This window comes from Ambystoma mexicanum, chromosome 10, assembly GCF_040938575.1.
Source record: "Ambystoma mexicanum isolate Mex_15411 chromosome 10, UKY_AmexF1_1, whole genome shotgun sequence".
NCBI lineage: Eukaryota > Metazoa > Chordata > Amphibia > Caudata > Ambystomatidae > Ambystoma > Ambystoma mexicanum.
In genome coordinates this window covers 1,396,543,947-1,396,563,029 of record NC_090932.1, presented here as the reverse complement: position 1 = coordinate 1,396,563,029, position 19,083 = coordinate 1,396,543,947, and the positions used below count along the sequence as shown (strand labels likewise).

The 19,083-nt window shown below is 44.7% G+C and overlaps 1 protein-coding gene across 2 annotated transcripts in view; it reads left to right on the top strand.

The window, feature by feature from the left end:
* The window catches only part of MVK (mevalonate kinase), a 234,154-nt gene that overhangs the window by 204,832 nt on the left and 10,239 nt on the right, over nt 1-19,083 (top strand). For both annotated transcript variants that reach the window (XM_069619413.1, XM_069619414.1), the window contains exon 10: nt 6,825-6,978. In XM_069619413.1, the coding sequence (XP_069475514.1) occupies nt 6,825-6,978 (154 nt within the window). The remainder of the gene's footprint in view (nt 1-6,824; nt 6,979-19,083) is intronic.

The window sequence follows — 19,083 nt, the reverse complement described above, 5'->3', positions numbered from 1 at the left end:
CTTACTCCATAGTTATTTGCGAGATGTTCTTAAACCCATACTCGAAATATATTTGAGATAAGAACCATTCTTCAATGAGTTATTGCAGCCATATCAATTCTTTCCCGCCACCTAAGTATGCAAGCAGTACCATGGACTTGCCATGTGACAGTATATAAACAGGCAACACGATCAGTGTGCTTCACATCAATGTTATTGAGCAATCTGTTTTTTAGCCTGTCCTTTGCTTTTTCCATTTGCTGTTGGTAAACGGGCTTCCTGCATACACCTGTTTACTAGAAACCAAACGCTTATGATCCAGGCTTTGCAAGGCAAGGCTCCACATAGAGGAGTGTATTATCACCTCAAATGACAGTCCTCGTCTGCTGAATGAAACATATCAAAAGTAAGCAGGACAATATCAGCTAGTACCCTGGTCTCGCTTTGCCATGCGACCAAGCCACAGTCCAAACACATTGTTTTGTCCTTGGTGTTGTAAATTGAATAGGTTGGGATCAGATTTGGATCACATGTCCCCATTCGCTGGCATGCTGATCTAAACGTTTTTTTTTGCCATTTAGATCGATAGATTGTCCCCTTGCATCTTTAATGACTTTTACAGTGCGATTGCATACTCAGCACTTAGGTGTTATGCGGTTAGGGGAGAAGCGTACTCAAGGACCATGTGCATTGAGGCTTTTGTGTCTGGGAATACCTGCAGCAATAAATATTTCCTGGGGTTTCCCAACCTTTGCAAATATTTTAACGGTGCTGTGGCATGCAGTGGCTAAATTGAGAGATATGAGCATATCTGCTCAGCCTGTGATTCTTGTTTACATGGGCCATGCAAGGAGAATGGATGCCCCAAAGAAACAAGAAGGGACGCTTCTTACTTGCTGTTTGTAAACAGAATTTCTAATGTTGTGAACCTCTCTTTAGGAGTTGCAACACCATGTACACTGATATGATATAAGTCATGTATAACGCGCAAAAAGACAATGGAAGGAAGACAGAGGGAGGACAAGACAAACTATCTTACTAGGCCTTGTGCCATTCAGATCATGCAAGTGTGAGAACAAGAAGTGCAAGTGGAAAGGGAGGGGGGAAGTGCAAGGGAGAGGGTAGGGGAAACAGGGCAGCAATGTTCTGAGTAAGTGCAGCCAGTTCAGCAGAGCTCTCGGTAGTGCAAGGAGAACAAGGGACTGTAGGGTCACAGTTACCGCCCCTAAGTGCGTGCTAGGTCCGGAGGCAGTGCAAGGGTGACTGATCAAGAAAGAGCCAGGTACCCGGTGAGACTCAGAGGGTAGCCAAGCAACCAGTCGGTGCAGCAGACAGGTAGGTCAGGTAGGTCAGCAGGGGAGGGAGGGAGAGAGAGAAAGCAGAGAAGAGGAAAGTTTTGAGCTGCTTTCGGAACGTCAGGTGGTCCTGATCAAGTTTCGGAGGTGCAAGGAGGCCATTCCAGAGGGAGGCACCTGCAGAGGATTGGCTGGAGAGATAGGGTCCCTGGGCTTGAGCCCTGTTCTGGATTAGTGGCAGAGGGTGGAGAGTAGATGAAGGCAGATTGAGAGAGTCTGTTGCAGTAGTCCAGCCTAGAGAGAACCAGGGCTCTGGAGACGGTGAATTTCCTGGGGGCAGTGACAAAGTGAAGAGTTCCTTTGAGAAGGTGCAGCTGGTAGTGGGACTTCCTGGTGATGTCCGAGATGTGAGGAGAGAAAGAGAGAGTGAAGTCGAAGATGACACCAAGGTTTTTTGATGCAAAGGAAGAGGGCCCAAGGCGTGTGGCCAGAAAGGGAGGGAAATCAGGGTCAGGGCTCTCAATGAGAAGGATCTCCGTCTTACTGGCATTAAGGCAGAGATCATTGGAGGTGCACCAATCCTGAATCACGGATAGACAGTCAGGAATGAGTGAGAGAGGAGGCTGAGGGGAGCCTGAAGGAAAGCTGAGTGTCATCCTTATAACACTGAACGTTAGAGGAGAAGGTAGGTATCAGGTGCACCAAAGGGGCCAAGTAGAGGTTGAAAAACCAGGGTGAGAGGATAGAGCCCTGGGGAACTCCACAGGTAGAGAGAGGTGGCAGAGAGAAAGGCACCAAGTTGGACCTGGGAGGGGCGGTCCAAGAGGAAGGAGGTCAGCCACTTTGGTGGGTGCTTCTTCCTAGATTCAACTGATGAGTTTAAGGTATCAGTATGTGGGTGCCTCAGAATCATAATATTCCACTCTCAGTAACTGGTACAAGGTAGAACAAATAGCCACAGAGCGATGTTATTTCCTGGGACTTAGGGTTTATTTTACATGCATCCTTTGTCCTGAAATCGCATCTAGTCCCAATGCTACACAAAGCTATTGCTGCCTGAATAATAATTAGTCTAGATTGCTGCCACCTAGGTAATAGCTACTTTGCCCAGCCCCAGCTTTCTACATCCCGCTAAATGCAAAGCATATTCACTTATAAGGCAATGTGGTACTATCACACCATTATGCAGGCATTCCAAATCCTAGTACAATTACCCTAAAGTCTTGATTCACTCATTGTGGTTCATGGAGGAGTGCGAGCAGCCTGGTGGGTCATTGTTAGGCAGAAACCTGTGCAGTTCCCTTAGGGACCACTGCAAAAGATTTAGGACTACAGGTGGTTGGCAGTAAACCCAATTGGTAGCAGTCTGTACCACCCAGATTTACCTGGTAGCTGTGGCTGAGCAGTCAGACATCTCTCAATAGGTACAGAGATACAGTAGCACAAGCAAAAACTGACCAGAGCTTACTTGTAAATTACACTAGCACAAAAAGAAGTAAGTAAATTCAACACACAGTCACTGATATATATACAACCTTGATTACTTGTTAGACAAGTCTTAATGAGAAACACCACTTATTTTCAGACAGAGGTGAACGTTTAACATAAGATGGCACTCTAATAAGTTATAGAAAAAGGGAGGGAAAAGGCAAAGTTATGAAAGCACACAATTTCAATACTTTTCAAAGAACCACAGTGAGGCAGGTTAGGCAAAGTCTACTGTAGAACAAGGAAGTTCAAATGCCAGGCCCACTCTTAGAGAGAGCAAGCGAAATGTGTCCAGGATCACACAGTGGGGTTAGGCCCAAAGAGTCTTTGTAGATAGTTCACAAAAGATTGAGATCAAGTCAGGTAAAGTTAGTTAACGGGCCCCAGGCTAACCCATGTTAGAAAGTCGATGATTTACTGTCACCCCAAACGATCTGTCGCAAGGGAAGCCAGGCGGGACACAGTACCTGAAATGGGAAGAACGCTCCAGCGGGGGCAGTTGTTCCTGGCAGCGGGTGCAAGTCGGTGTTTCGTCCAGAGGAAGAGGAGGTCTCGACGTGAAGGAAAGATGAAGGCCGTTGCACTGCCAGGGAAGAAACCAGCCGCAGAGTTTTCCGGTTACAAGGTACTACCCTTTTCTTCGTAGTAGTCGTAAACCGCGGTATTCCGTTTTCCGGGGTGCTTGGCACAGGCAAGGCGGCCACGAGATGGTCCAGGGTGGCGAAAAGACAGGCAAACTGGTTATCCCCACCAGTCAAAGGAAGAAGACTCTCCGGACTGGAGATCTCCTCTGTCGTCGGGAAAAGTGGTGAGACGGTTCAGCAGGGCTACACCGGTGGTGTCGTCGTTGCAGGTCGGCTCGGCTTCTCCCTCCTCGGATTCTTTAGGTCCTGTGGCGACTTCTGAAGTTCCAGTCCCCAAAGCCCTGCTTTTATGCAGAAAACCCCCATTCATTCAGCCTAGCTGTCACCCAAACATGCTAAGTGGTGAGCCGGGCGACTCACCACTTGGGCCAATCACACAAGAGTGCGACTTGAGTTGCCGAGGCAACTCAGTCCAGGGTGCCTAAACCCCCGCCCCCATCTCTGTGGTACCCAGACAGAGTGGCACCACTTTTGGAGGCTTCTGTGGAGAAGCCCGCCAAAAAGTGGAACAAAGGGCTCGACTTGGGTTGGAGTCACAGAAGCGAACACAAACGCCATTTTGGAACCAAGTTTCGTCAAAAAATACCAACCGGTGAATTTATATTAATTTAATAAACCGGCGGTATGTTAGAGGCTATTTTAAAAAGTCGTAGCCTCGAACAATGGGAAAATCCCATAGGAATATATTCGCGGTCGAATATAAAAAGTAGTATCCACTGCCACCAGCCAAAACTCGATCGGGGGGGACTGGACAGTGCCCCCTCGGACAACAGACCCCCGGGGCAATCGAATTGCCCCGACCAGTAAGTCCACAATATGATGGTTGGTACTGGTTCTGTTCACAATTTAAGACTAGTAAAGCCAATGGTGACTTTACATGCCCTGGGAGACAGTAGTCAGTCCCAGGGTATGGAGTCTATGTTTGGGGGTCGCTACGACACCCCTGGGTTACTGCACGGAGGGTGCTGTGTAACCCACATATCAAAAACACATGAAGCCCTATGGGGTAAAGGACCCCAAAGCCCATAGAACACATACAAAGCAAAGGAACACCTCAAATCATGTCTAAGAGTGGGAGAGTCTCACTCTTAACAGGAGAAAAAAATAAACCCCAAAAATCCAGCAAAGCTGCTGGGGGACTCACTAGGTTTGGGAAATTAGCCTTTTCAGAGAATTCTCCCTAACAGACATGCACCCAACAATGCTGTATATGCTGGCTAGTGTCTTCTGGACTCCTCATTTAACTTACTGATGTCTTTTCTAAATATTAGATCCCAACTCTGCCTTTCTTTCAAACGGTAAATTGGAATATGCAAAAGGCATGGTTATTTTAGTGTGTGCAAAATGGTGGGAGCTCCTCTACTGAGAACAAACACGGCCCAATAACCTGTTCTCTTGGATGGTCTCCACTTAGGATGGTCTACAGGCACATTCTAGCTCTCCATTCCTTTCACAGAGGAGAAATAACCCTTTGCATATCGGTATGGTCCTACCCACAATGGCAGTCAGGCACCGAAAAGCTAGGAAATTCTCCTCTGAGAAAAGAACCAACAGCAACCCCAGACACGTGCTCAGCCTGCATCATCAGTGAGGTGAAGCTTTGTCTCTCTCAGACACAGAGAGCAGGAGGTCCACATCTAGATTAACCTTCTAATTTGGTGAAACATAAGCAGTCTAAATTTACAAAATTCTGGGAGCCCCTCTATTGAGAACGAACATTGCCCTATGGTTCCCACTCAGCAGTGTCTACAACCACATTTTAGTTTACTGTACCTTTCACAGAGGAGCCATATCCCTTTGCACATCGGTTTGGTCTCTGCCACAAGGGCAATCCAGCAATTCTTCCCTGAATATGTTATGTTAGCAGAGTTTATAAAGCGCACTACCACCTAAAGGTATCTTGGCGCTGGGAGGCCACGTAGCTAGATATTGTAGCCTAGAAAAAGCTCTTCAGGGATTTCCTGAACTCTAGATGATTAGAAATATTTCTGAGTGCGAGCAGCAGTCATTCCACAACTGAGCTGCCGCCACAGAGAAAGACTGCCCCCCCCACTCGTGAGAGACGGAAGGAAGGGACACAGAGCAGGCCGGCAGATCTAGAACACAAAAGCCGATTAGGAACATAGCGACTGAGTTTGTCACAGAGATACTCTGCTCCCAGGCCTGACAGGGCCTGGTGAACCAGACACAGTGACTTAAACTTCACACACTGAGCAACAGGAAGCCAGTGAAGTCTGCGCAGGGCTGGAGTAATGTGCCCTCCATGCGGGGATCCGGTGGCCAGCCAGACAGCGAGATTCTGTAGACGCTGAAGTTTCTGAACAAGAACATTAGGCTGAGCAAGATAGGAGTTAAAATAGTCCAACCGACTCAGAACCAGGGCAGCCACGAGTGGCGGTCTGAGTTTAGAGGGAATGAGGGGAAGTATGTTCCTCAAGACCCTCAAATGAAAGGGACCTGCCTTACAGACCGCCGAGACCTGATGCTCCATCGAAAGAGTTGAAGAGATCACAACCCCTGAATCTTGACAGTGGTAACGGTTGTAGGAAGCGGGCAAGGGAGGATGGCCAGAAAGAGGACATCCAGAGTGAAGGATCAGAAGGGGCACCCCACCCCCAGCACCTCCGTCTTGTCACCATTAAGTTTCAGCCCGTTGTGGTTCATCCAAACTCCCATGGTAGAGAGACACTGAAAAAGGTATGACACCATCTCAGCCTGCTCAAGATCTAACCGGATCAGGATCTGAGTGTTATCTGCATAAGAATAGCATCTAATGCCGAAGGAGTGGATGAGACACACAGGTGGCTGAATGTAGATATTAAAAAGTATGGGGGACAAGACAGAGCCTTGAGGAACACCACAGGAGAGGAAGCAAGGAAGCGAGGGGAACAAAGTTAATGAAGTGAGAGTACTAATAGCAACCACAGACGTGTTTTGGTCTTGTTGGGCACCCTCAATGAGGTGAAACTGTGTCTCCCTGAGGTCAGGAAGCAAGGGGTCCACATCTCGATTACCCTTATAACTTAGGCTGAAATCACAAGCATTACAAATTAGCAACATTGTCGGAGCCATATGTTTAGAGAATGAACACGGACCAATAACCTGTTCTCTGGGATGGTTCCTACTCAGGCGGGTCTGCAACCACAATTTAGCTCAGTGTCAATGCTTTCAATAGCAGTAAAATGATACTGTATTTAAGGAATATTACTAGTAAAATATGTATCAATTTTCACCTATGGTAAATATTGTCTTAGCTTCCCTGTTAGGGATTTCAGTGCACTTCTTTTAGTTGCATTATTTAGTTATATTGTAAGTGCTCCGAATAGTAATTCAGAACTGCTGTAGAGTAAAATCATACAGTTTTCTATAGTAAAATACAACACCTTTAACCGAATTCTTTCACTTTTTTTGTTTTCAGGAACTGTTTGACATAAACCAGCATCATTTGAATGTGTTAGGAGTAGGACACCCATCACTGGACCAGTTATGCCAAGTCACTGCCTCGCATGGACTACACAGCAAACTGACCGGTGCCGGCGGCGGTGGCTGTGGTATTACTTTGCTTAGACCAGGTAGGACACGCTTTTTTCTATTGGCATTTCATGTAATGCTGTGAATCTGTCTGGGCCCATATTACATACACTTTGCATGGCTGCAGTTCGAGTTGGTGTGGTGTTCGCACAAGGTGAACAATTAAAACAATGCGTTTTTACATCGCAGCAATGTTTGCCCTAGTACATAGCCCCCTACTTGGATATTGTGTCCCATGTCCAAAAGCCAAATGTGCAAGTCCTAATTAAATGAGTATTTGAATTTGTGTTTGCGGCTATTCACTGAACAAATTGTACCATTTTGTATATTTTCCTATGCATTGTGGTGTTTAAATGTTTTACTTACCACAAGTGCCCTGCCTAAGTACACAGTAGTAAAATGTCATGTCATGTTATGTTATCTTTTTGCATTTGTATATCGTGTCTTAAACTCTCCATGTTAATTATGGGACTATTTGTTGTGCCTATATACTAATTTTGTTTGGAAGCAGTATTCTTTAAAATGCCTTTCAGTGTTCTTAGTTTGTGAAATAAAGTAGGGTTCCGTTTGTCACAAGGAACACGAAAGGAGCCACGTTGACAGCAGTTTAAAAAGAAAATGTAATATGTAAATTAGGGTCTAAGGTTGCACAATTTGTATACATGTGTTCTAATTTGAGGATTAAAATAGGTCCTTTCGTTTCGGACTTTCTACAAATATATTAGTTTGTTTAGAAATGTTTTTGTCAACACTGGTTTGCGCAGTGAGGCTGTTTTACAGATTGTCAGAAAAATGATCAAAATATGCCTGTCTGCTTTTTCGCCAAAACCATTTGCCCAGCCCTAACTGTTTTACATTTAACAATTTGATTCTCTATCCTGCTTTGCTGAAAAATTAAGATTAAAGCACTGACATCTCACCCCCTTACAGAGAGGAAGCCATCGTAGACACCTTCATGCACCAAGTGCCAGTCTGCGTGTAAAATCGGAGTGCAATTCATACCTTTTTTGGAAGGTGGGCATACAGAACACCCATGTGCCCTATGAGACAATATTGATTACAAAGGGTTTAAAAGTAGTACATTGCCACAAGGGTGACCTCTCAAAACAAATGTAATCTAGTTGCACTCATTATTTATAGTTGGTTTCTTATTACTGTATTTCTACTAGTAATTATTTGGCGCCCTTGCTGTGCAAGGCCCCTTTTATAACACGCCTGACTAATCCATATCGAAAACACAAACGTTTGCATACATTTCAGTTTCTTGATTAATTGCTCTCTAGAGATCAGCAAGTTATTTCATGTCAAAGCGTGTGGTATCAGGTTAGAGAGTGCCTATGAAAGTAACAATACGCTGTTGCCATTTAAATTCAAGGCCATCCATGGGTGCTTGACTTACTTCCTGGTTCCCAGGAATTGCCAGTTAGCCAGCAGTCAGGCCCCAAGTGCCGGCTGGGATTCCGAGCAGAGAATACACACACAGACCTTTGGCATGCAACTCCTGGTCTCCCACCACCCTGTTTGTTTTTAGTTTTGTACATTCTGCTTCTGTTGCTCAGCTGGATTCTATATGATGACCACAAACCTCCTACCCCCAGCCACTCCTCACTTATAAAGGAGGTTTGTTATGTTATGTTACATAGACTTATAAAGGCATCTTGGCACTGGAGGGTAACAAGAGTGAGGCATATGGGATTTAGAAAAGAAGAGTCTTTAAGGCGCGCCTGAAGGCCAGGTGGTTGGTAGTAGCATGAAGAGCCAAAGGAAGTTGGTTCCATGCTTTAGCTGCTGCCACCGAAAAGGCGCGACGCCAATTCGGGCACGTTTAAAGCGAAAGGTTTGCAGTAGAGGACACCTGCGCCATCATTTCTCAGTATTCACAGTGTCCGAATCAGAGTTTGGCAATGATTTAAACAGCAGAGATTTCTTGATACAATTTAAACAAAGCTTCTTAGGTTGTGAACAGTCGTACAGTCATTGAATAAGCATATTGTAGCTGCCAGGCAAAACCTTTGAAGATCGGTTCGATCAGGGTACCTTTTGTCCTAATGGACTATTTCAAAGCAAATTAACTAAGTATATTGTGTACATTGTTATGCAATTTATTGACTTTTTTAACAGTCCTACCATCTTTTTCCCGATACAGCTGTAATTCGTACAGGACTCGAGATACATTATTTTCAGATAAAAACATATTCGTGCCAGTCAGAAAAATGAGCGCCTGACTCATGAAACTTATTGGCAGCATGATGCAATGAGAAATATCCTTATGGCATCCTGCGACTATGCCAGTTTATAAAATGTAAGGTAATTCCACCTGAAATGTGAATGTATGGGCATACACAAGAGTATGAAAGAGCGCCCTGCTTTGCAACCTCCCCCACTGCTGACCTGCAAGGACAGCCCGATGCAGGGGAATTGTTAGAAGAGGTTCTTGAATGTATCATATTGTGTACATTACTTATGGTTCTTTGCATTACTTTACAGGTTGCTAGTATTGCCATCTTGGTTACTGTTGCTATGTTCATACATCACTACGTTCTGTATGGAATGTATTCATTGAAAGGTTGGACATTCCACTTCAGAGGTTGGTGGCTGCTTCCCTGGCTGGGGGTTGTATGCTAACTCTCAATAAAACCCAACCTTCATACAACTACAAAGTGTTCTCCCTGTTTGTGCCTGCTTAACATTGGCAACGAGGATCTGGGCTACAGAGGAGATGATCCCAAACGACACCGTAGAGGTGTGCATGGTGGAGTGAATTTTGTTGAGGGAAGGAGCTGGGGCTTCAGAGCCACAGTAGCCATCATGTGTGGATTTGATTACAGTGACAATTCTGCAGCAGGCAACAAGACCGCGATCACGCTTTGGAAAGCGGAGGAGACCCACAGGATAGCGAAGTACTGGTTCACACTGGATGGCAGGAGCCGCCAGTACTTCTGCAGGTTCTTTCAATTTTCTGGTGGATTTAGCTGATTGACGCCAGAGGTGAGAGGGAAGAGTTTTGGCCGCCAAATCTGTGGAAGTGAAGAGGAGCGTCTCGGGCGCCACTCGCACCTGTTGCTTCCAAGAGTGGTGGCGCCCTGTTGGTAAGTCAGTTGCTCCGTGCTGACCTGACATTATTTACTTCCGAATTGAGGTGGCGTCCAGTCATCAGGGCAACCCGCTCTCTCTGTGCTGGATCCTGATGCTGATGTGCTGTGACGTGGCAGCGCCTGTCGACAATCCAGAGATTGTGATGTACGTGGCCAGCAGACACCTGTTGACAGCGTTGGCTTGGCAACTCTTAGAGGAAAGGACTGTACGACATAGACGAACGTGCATGGAAGCAGCCATATTGGGGACAGTGTAACACATCGGACAGTGAAGTGCTCGCGGACCTTAAAGATTGGCAAGTTAGGAATTCTGGAGGATTTTGGACATTTATTGCATGCATGCAGCGTTCCAATTTAAAAGTGGTGCGTGCTTTATCACATTAATGACTGTGTGTTGACTTTAACAGTCATGGCAAACGTACCAGCCCCAGTATTCTTCCTTACCAGTCCTGGAGAGTAAGGTGGTTTGATTGAAGAGAGGGGTTCAATAAATATGCCTTAGCTATATTTGGGGCGAATTATTCAAATGATCAGAAAGAAGCTCTCCTATTTCACTGCCTAGGTCCTGCTGGACAAGAGATTCTGAAGAAATTGCCGGAACCTGCAGACATGGCAGATGTAGGACCCTATGAGAAAACATTAGCAAAATTGGCCAGGCATTTCTGTTTAAAAAAAAAAATTATACTGGAAAGATACACATTTGCCACAAGAGAACAGAGAAGTGGAGAGAGCATAGAGGAGTTTATCACAGCTCTCCGGGGTCTGGCAGTAAAGTGCAGGTTTGACCACTGTCAGGATGAACACTTGAGGGAACAACTTAAGTGTTCCAATGATAACATTAGGAAGGAGTTGTGGAAAGAAAGGAACCCTTCTTTGAACAAGGCCATAGAAATAGCAAAGACAGTGGAACACACAGAAAGTTGCATCAAAATGCTTCAGTCGGATAAGAACACAGATTCTAAGTCTGATAGGATAAGATCTGAAGATGGGGGAGTGCAGAAAGTCTCTAAGGTGTCTCAGAGACAATCTGTAAATGGAACTTCCCGGCGACCTGAGATGCTGGTCAAAAGAGTTGAAGAAAAGCCGGCCCACTAGCAATAGGGCCTTTGGGAAACAATGGGTGCCTTCGAAGGACTCCAGGGGTGAGACCAGAGAAGCTGGTTTCTCCAGAGACTGCAGAACAGTTGCTGGAAGGAGATGTTATAGAGTGGAAGTTTGCCGCACTTAGCTTTTGACAAGGAATGTCTTGCAATCCACATTGTGTGTCATGACTGTGGCAGGGAGGGAATCTTGACCGTGCTGCAAGAATTTTAGTTTTGGGTCAGGTCAAGTACATGAAGTCAAAGTGGATGGTGATGATGTTCTGTTTTCTGAAGCTGGTAGAGAGGTTGTAAATTCTGTAAATGCAGTTGCAGGGAAAGTGAGAAAGAAGAAACCATATGCCACTATATTGATTCGTGGTGTACCTGTTTCTATGCTTGCTGACAGTGGCACAGATTATACCCTGATCAGCGTGAAGGTGTGGAAAGAGAAGTTTCATTGTTGTACTCTTTGGGAGAATGATGTGAAGGCAAATGCTTATGGGGAAGTGCCTGTAGACATTATAGGAAATTTTGAAGGAGAACTGCAATTTAAGGAGAGGAAGGCTATGGCCACCATTTATGTGGCTAACAAAGGTGGAGAATTACTCTTTTGGAGTGATCAAGCGGAATCAAATCAGACTGGATGTCAGTCATCTGCAACAGGTGTTATCAGTGTAGAGTATGAGCATGTATATGGATGAAGGAACCACTAGGGAGGCTGATGTGGAACACAAAATTGATAAATTAGTGTTTTTTAAAAGGGGTTGTACACTAAATCAGATTTAAGAGGAGCGCAATACCAAAGTAGCAAAGTTATGCACCATACCTTTGGCTATGCGGAAAGAGGTTGAAGATGAATTAAAGAGAATGGAAACGGATGGAGTAATTGTGAGGGTAGAGGCATCAGAATGGGCAAGCCCCATTGTAGTGGTTAGGAAACCCAATGGTTCAATAAGATTATGTATTGATCTCAGGCATTTAAATAGCATGGTGGTGGCTGACAGATTTCCTTTACCAAGGATAGATGATTTACTTGTGGGGGTGGCTGGGTCAAAGGTATTTTCGATTCTTGACCTAAAATCTGCTTAACACCAGGTCGAGTTACATCAGGAATCCAGAGATCTGACAGCATTTATTACACTGGTGGGAGATTACTTGGAAATGAGAGTGGAGTCATGTGCTACCAGGATGACGTTCTTGTATGTTCGAAGGATGAAGTGGAACATGATGTACGATTGAAGAGGGTAATGATGATCTTGAAAGAGGCTGGATTGACTATATCTACAGACAAATGCACATTCAAAGCCGATAAAGCAGTATATTTGGGGCATGAAATTTCAGGGGATGGTGTTAGACCAAAGGAGGATGCCAAAGAGGCAATACAAAGAATAGATACACCAAAATGCAAAAGCGATCTGCTTTTGGGTCTTGTGGAATGTTATGGGAAGTTCATCAAGGGACTCTCAGAAAAGACGAGGAACCTGAGAATGCTCACCCGCAAGGGTGTGGTTTTTAAGTGGGATGACAAATGCAAGGGAGAGTTTCAAGGGGTTAAAAGAGCTATTTTAGATGCACCTATATTTAAGATTTTTAGGAAGGTAAGGACACCTTATTATTTGTTGATGCCAGTGATTATCGTATTGGAGCGGTATTGATGCAAGAAGATTACGCAGGAATGCACACTGTGGCATTTGCATCCAGATCTTTGAGGGGCCCGGAAAGCAGGTATTCAGTTGTCTAGAAGGAGGCCCTGGCCTGTGTCTGGGGCGTTGAGAAATGTAAAAGATAACTTTGTGGGAGAGAATTCACGATTTGCACGGACCATAAGCCACTAGTTGGTATTTTCACCATGGGTGGATTGGAAGGAGTTTCTCGATGCATCATGAAGTGGGTGAGTGCTTTGCAAGGCTTACAATTTTCGATGGTTCATGATCGGGGTGAAAGAAATGTTGTAGCTGATGCTCTATCTAGATCGGTGATGAGGGAACCGTTGGGTTAGGAACATGTGCTGCATGAACCGAATGAGGTGGGGGACATTTTTCAGGTGCATTCCACTTTAAGAAATGATGTGTGGGATGTGGCCTGTTTGGAGGATGCAGATTATCAGAATGTTTTGGCAGTGGTGATAGGAGGTGATATCAGAAGTTATAATGGGGCCATGGAAGGCTATGCCAGAGTGAGGGAGGAGCTTTGGGTTCAAGAGAATTATTTGCATATGGGTCATCAATTGGTGGTACCACATAACATGACAAAATCAGTGGTGGGGTTGGCCCATGTTGGACATTTGGGTGTAGCCAGGACAAAGGGATTAGTAAGATCCGAATTTTGGTGGCTAGGAGTGGATAAAGATATTGAGGAACAAGTGATGGGATGCGTTGAGTGTGCAGAGGGTGATAAAGGACTTAGGGTGCAGAAGGTGCCCATGGTGGTAAGGAAATGTCCGAGGATGCCCTGGGATGAAGTTGCGTTAGATCTTTTGGGCCCATTTAATATTGGAGGAGGAAGAGACATTTGTTTGCTGGTAGTAATTGATTTACTATCTAAGTGGCCAGAGGTGTGTGTGTTCAAAAATATTTCTAGTGGTAGCATTATTAGGTTTTTGGAGCATTTGTTCTGGAGGCAAGGTTACCCGAAAAGATGTTTATCCGACAATGGGTCTTAACTGGTATATAAGGAGTTCAAGGATTTTCTATATAAGTATGATGTTGAACAGGTTACGACCTTGCTGTATCATCCCCAGAGCAATGGGTGCGTTGAGAGATTCAACAGAACGCTCATGGAGGCAATTAAAATTGCTGTGGCTACTCGGGGGATTTGATTAGTACTGTAATGGAAAGAACCAATACATGTTGGCATCTCATAGTGTCACAGGTGAGTCGCCATTCGAAGTTTTGCGTGGGAGGAGACCAAATTTGCACCTGTGCCCAGGTTGGATGTGCAAACCGAAGAGTGTGGGAGTGAACCTGGAAGAGAAAAAAGGGAAGATATCATTGTGTGGGGTCAAGGCCAAGACACGTTATGATCAAGTAAAGTGTTGCAGGGATTTCACTGTGAAGGAGGGGGAATGGATTAAAGTGAAACTAGCCACTAAGGTGCGGAAGGGATCTTCTGTGTTTTCTGAACCCAAACGAGTTGTGAAGGATTTGGGTTCTTTTGTATTAGTGAGAGGTGGTGGTGTCTGGAACAAAGAGGGAGTGGCTGTGCTTAGAATGACGGAGAGGGGGTGAGGTTTGGTTAAAAGTCTGAGGAGGGCAAAGTGTTGGAGGTCTATGTTAAGAAAGGGAGATGTTAGAAGCGGTTCTTTAATGTATCATACTGTGTACATTACGTATGGTTCTTTGCATTCATTTATTTGTTGCTAGTATTGCATCTTGGTTACTGTTGCTATGTTCATACACCACTATGTTCTGTATGGAATATATTGATTGAAAGGTTGGACATTCCACTTCAGAGGTTGGTGGCTGCTTCCCTGGCTGGGGGTCGCATGCTAACTCTCACTAAAACCCAACCTTCATACAACTACAAAGTGTTCTCTCTGTTTGTGCCTGCTTAACAGGAATGGTGCCCTGAGTTTATCCCTTTGTGCGCAGGGCACCCTCAGGCACTACCTGATCAAAAATTCAGCATTTGGTCTGGGCTGCATAAATAAAGCCCTATAAGCATTTCTGTGGTTCACACCTGTGGATTAGCCCGAATGCATACATTGTTTTTTATTGATTTGTGTGGGCATTGGCTACAATGTTTAGGGGCACATTTTGTGATTCCTGCCCTTGACGTCCTGCAGAAACTCTGCAAGTGCAGAAGGAACTTTGAGGCATTGAGGAAAATATTCCCATTTGAAACTATTCTACATCAAATTAGGCATTCAGTTGCACTGTCCCAAAATTATCCCAATACTGTGCCATAAGAGTAATTCACAATTTTATATTATGGCATGGCAATGTAAAATCCAATACTGAGCCATCTGAAATTGGATTATTTTTCGGGTTGATCAACTACGTCACAAGCTGCCACCCGTGGAAAGATGCCCGAGTTGTGTGGTTAGTTGGAATCCTATGATCTGTAGTTTATACTGACCAAACCTCACCATTGCTCTGATAAAACATCTGGTTGTAACTCTTAGTTATTTATTTATTGAATATTTGTGCATTATTTGTTGATTCGCTATTTAAAATGACCTATTCATGACTTGCAGTGACTTCAAAGTGCGCATAGATGGTGGCTGGTTCAGAGAGCAGCTCAACGGGAGAGTTTGCGTTGGGGGATGGGGAGGAAAGACAGATGATACAGAGTTAGGTGCTCACGAATTCAGTATGCAAGCTGGACCAGTTGAGCGTCTGTATGTAAGGTTGCAGGATTGGAGGTAAGCCGGCACTTGGCACTGTACTGCCCTTGGTTGAGGCAACGGGTCTCGAAGATAGTAAGTGAAGAGACTAGGAGCCAGCGTAGCTTCATAGCCTCAATGGTAGGATTCTGGGTTTGGAGGATGGAGGGAAACCTGGCAGTGTTAATTGGAGTTTTAATGTGATGGCCCTGGAAATCTGATGCAGAGGTGTTGTGTTTCATTTTACCTATGTACTCCGTGAGTGTGCGACTTGTATTACAGCACTGCCATACTGTGAACTGAGTGTTTAAGCCTTTCTGCATCAGCATCAAACGTAAATATACTTTTTAGTTAGTAACCGTGTCTACACTCAGTCCTAGACATTATAAACATTTATTTAAGCTTTCTGTGAGGTCCAGGTGTCTATGGACGGCCAGGTCATATCTTGTTACAGTACCTGGGGGTCTAGTGCTTACTAGGATTCAGATTTGAAGTAGAGTGGGACCTCACTGGGAGTGACTCCCCTTTTGGGGACAAGGACTCCCATTCCAGAATGGAAATCCCGTCCAAACCACCTTGTCTGCATATATGAATATGGAAAAGACTTGTACATCTCCTATACATCTCCTGCAACAACGGTCTTTTACAAAGATTCTTCTTTACCTCTCTTGGCTGCAGACAATGCTGAATACAGCCTGAATGCCATGATCAATAAAGGACAATGTTCATATTGTTTCTGTGATATGTATAAGAAGAGGACGGATTGTAAATCAAAGGGAGACTCATATATAGAGGCAGTGGGACTGCTACCCAGAGGCGAGCCTCTGCAGTGTTGACGTCCTGGAGGGCGGAGCCACGCTGGGCTGCGGAGCCAGCTGAAGTAAGGAGGTGAACGGACTGACATTATGTCCGTCCTAGAAGCCCAGGACGGAATGAGAGAGAGACGGAAAGATGCACGTTTCCTATGATGGCGCGATCAAGCAGAACCTGTGGTGGCCCGGGAGGCTGGTAACAGACGCTGAGACCAGACCGTGTGAGGGAGCCCGGATCCCCAAGCTCTGTGCATGTTGGATCATCTCTACAGAGGATACATAGCCACAGGGAAAGCTGGCAAGCATTCGAGAGCCTGAGAAAACTGACAGAAGACATCTCGCTACAAAGTACAAAGATTGCGAATAAGAGCTGGGGAACACATCTGGTTATGAGAGCCTGAGAAAGCCACATGTGCAAATACCCTATAAAAGGGGCATTGCGAGTAATCAGAACTTTGGGAAAACCCACTGGTAAAGTTGAGAAACCTGAGAATACAAATACCCTTTATAAAGGGGAGTCAGAGTAATATGAACATTGTTAAAAATAACAACTGGAAAAGCAGAGATATCCGAGTGTATAAACACCCTAAAAAAGGGGGACTTATAGTAACAAAGAATATTGGAAATGATGGCTGGGAAAAGCTATTCAGGTTATGGAAGTCTGAGAAACCTGAGAGTAAGAAAAAAAAGGAAAAGGGGACTGAGAAATGTCCTAACAACGTGAATAACGGCTAGAAACAAAAAAATCAATTTAGGTTACAGGAGCCTGAGAAACCGGAGTATTCAACTAACACATGAAAGGGGGCAAGAAGGAGATATTAATAATTGAATTAAGTCTAAGAAAGCCAGAAAGATTGTATAACTTGGAACAACCGATTGGGGAGGGCGTGTGAGGAGACGGGGGTCTGCCACCCTATTCAAAATAAACTTGTATGAAAGAAAAGAAGCTGTCTGAGGACTACAGGATTTTGGGGAGTCTATGTGCCTCGAAGGAGGAAAGGACAGAAACGTTACTTTTTTGTGTGTTCTCAAGCAATCCTGGAGAAATGGAATGGCTTGCACCAAGAAGCAGTTTTCTTTTTTAAAAGGAGAGACTGCAAAGATTTCATTTGGTATCGAAGCTGGAAAGAATATCCTGCTAGGGGAAAGGAACTTTGGAAGACTGAAAACAAGTCAAGTACTAACAGGGCCAGGCAGAAGTCCTGCTGAGGCTAGTGTACAAGGCCTCCCCTTTTTCTTCTTTTAGTTAGGTGTTTTCTATAGTCGGAGGGCCAGTTAGCTGGATAGGATTTGGACTACAGAGTTTCATTTGACATCCGCCCTTAGTTTTTGTTTTGTTAGGTAGGGAATGTTGCTGATAGAATTAGGGTAAGTTAGGCGTTGATTCCATTTCTTTTTAATAAAACCCTTGAACATGACTCTCATTGTCTGAGTCCTTCTGGTTCGCCACAGTTACCTAGATGGGACAAGGCAAGGTTGTGTGGAAGCATGACAGCCACACATTGGGTACGACATTCATATGAAAGCACATGAAGCTATGGCTCAGCAAAATCTTTTATTAGCATGCACCCCAGCCTACTCTTCTTCTCCCATTGACACCACGCATACCCGCAGGAATGCAGTGGAGGGCACTGCTGTAGAGCCTGGACAGTGTTATCATTGGTTCTTCACTGTCACTGCAGCTCTGCTCCATTTTTTGCCTGCACCACCCTTTGAGTCGAAATTGTGGGTTTGAACTGTTCCACCATGCGGACATCTACCTGTCAAAACTGATAGAAATAGAGAAAGTTGAGGTGGAGGCCCTGTAAATAATTTGATTTGTTCCCCTCATTTTTTATGAGGTTCCCCTTTCTTCCCTTTACAAGACCAGAAAATGTAAAATTCCAGCTAGCTCAGATAAATCAACCCCAAAGATTAGCCGTTCTAGACGCAGGTGTGTTTATCCTTGCTGTGTGATGTCTGTGTAGTAGTTGTAGTGCATTTCTATTTGTATGTCATGCCATTTTACTTAAAAATATACAAGCAAACTATGCAAACCAAAATAAAACTCTAAAAAAACCTATAAAAAATAGTGTTTGTGGTTTTCGTTTTGCTGTGTATTGTCTTCCTCTTCACTAGTTTGTAAAACACCATTGAAAAAGTAGAAAAATCACATAACAAAAGAAAATATTTCCAGTTGCACTTTTTATTGGTGTTCAACCTTGATCCACTTTGCAGGGCCCTTGCTAAGATTTGGGATTCTGCAACAAGTCCCACCACGTGCATTTTGAAATCTACCCCCATTCCGACTCGTGTCTTGTTATTGATGGGATGGGAGTCTGGAAAAGTTTTGAGCCTCTATGACCATTAGGAGAGCGTCTAAAACATTTTGAGAAATTGTTGCCGGTGTGACTCTGCAGGGAGAGCGTGAAGCCATTTTGTGAAGAAGTTGATGACTCTGCCTGTGACTTTCTGGGGAGGGTCTCAAAAGATTGAGTACTTGGTGCTGCTGCTACTCTCAACAGAGAGTCTGAAAGAATAAGAGACGGCATACTTCCCAAGTATATAGATCACAATACACTGTTGGAGGGAGCTACCCTCCTCTGTGGGAAAGGTCTGACCCTAGAAAGGTGACGCTGATCGGCGCGCATGTGTTCATGCGAGTGTCGCAGTTTTTGGAGCCTAGCCATCCTCCTCTATCCCTCAGATTTCATGTGCCTAAGGCAAATCTAGGCACCAGTTTCTCAGTGTCGCTCATTTGACCTTCTCTATGTTAGAGCACTGCTGCCACCTGGTAACATCACAGGCAACAACAGAGGTGTGTGTAAACATTAACGGGGAAGCTTGGAGTTTA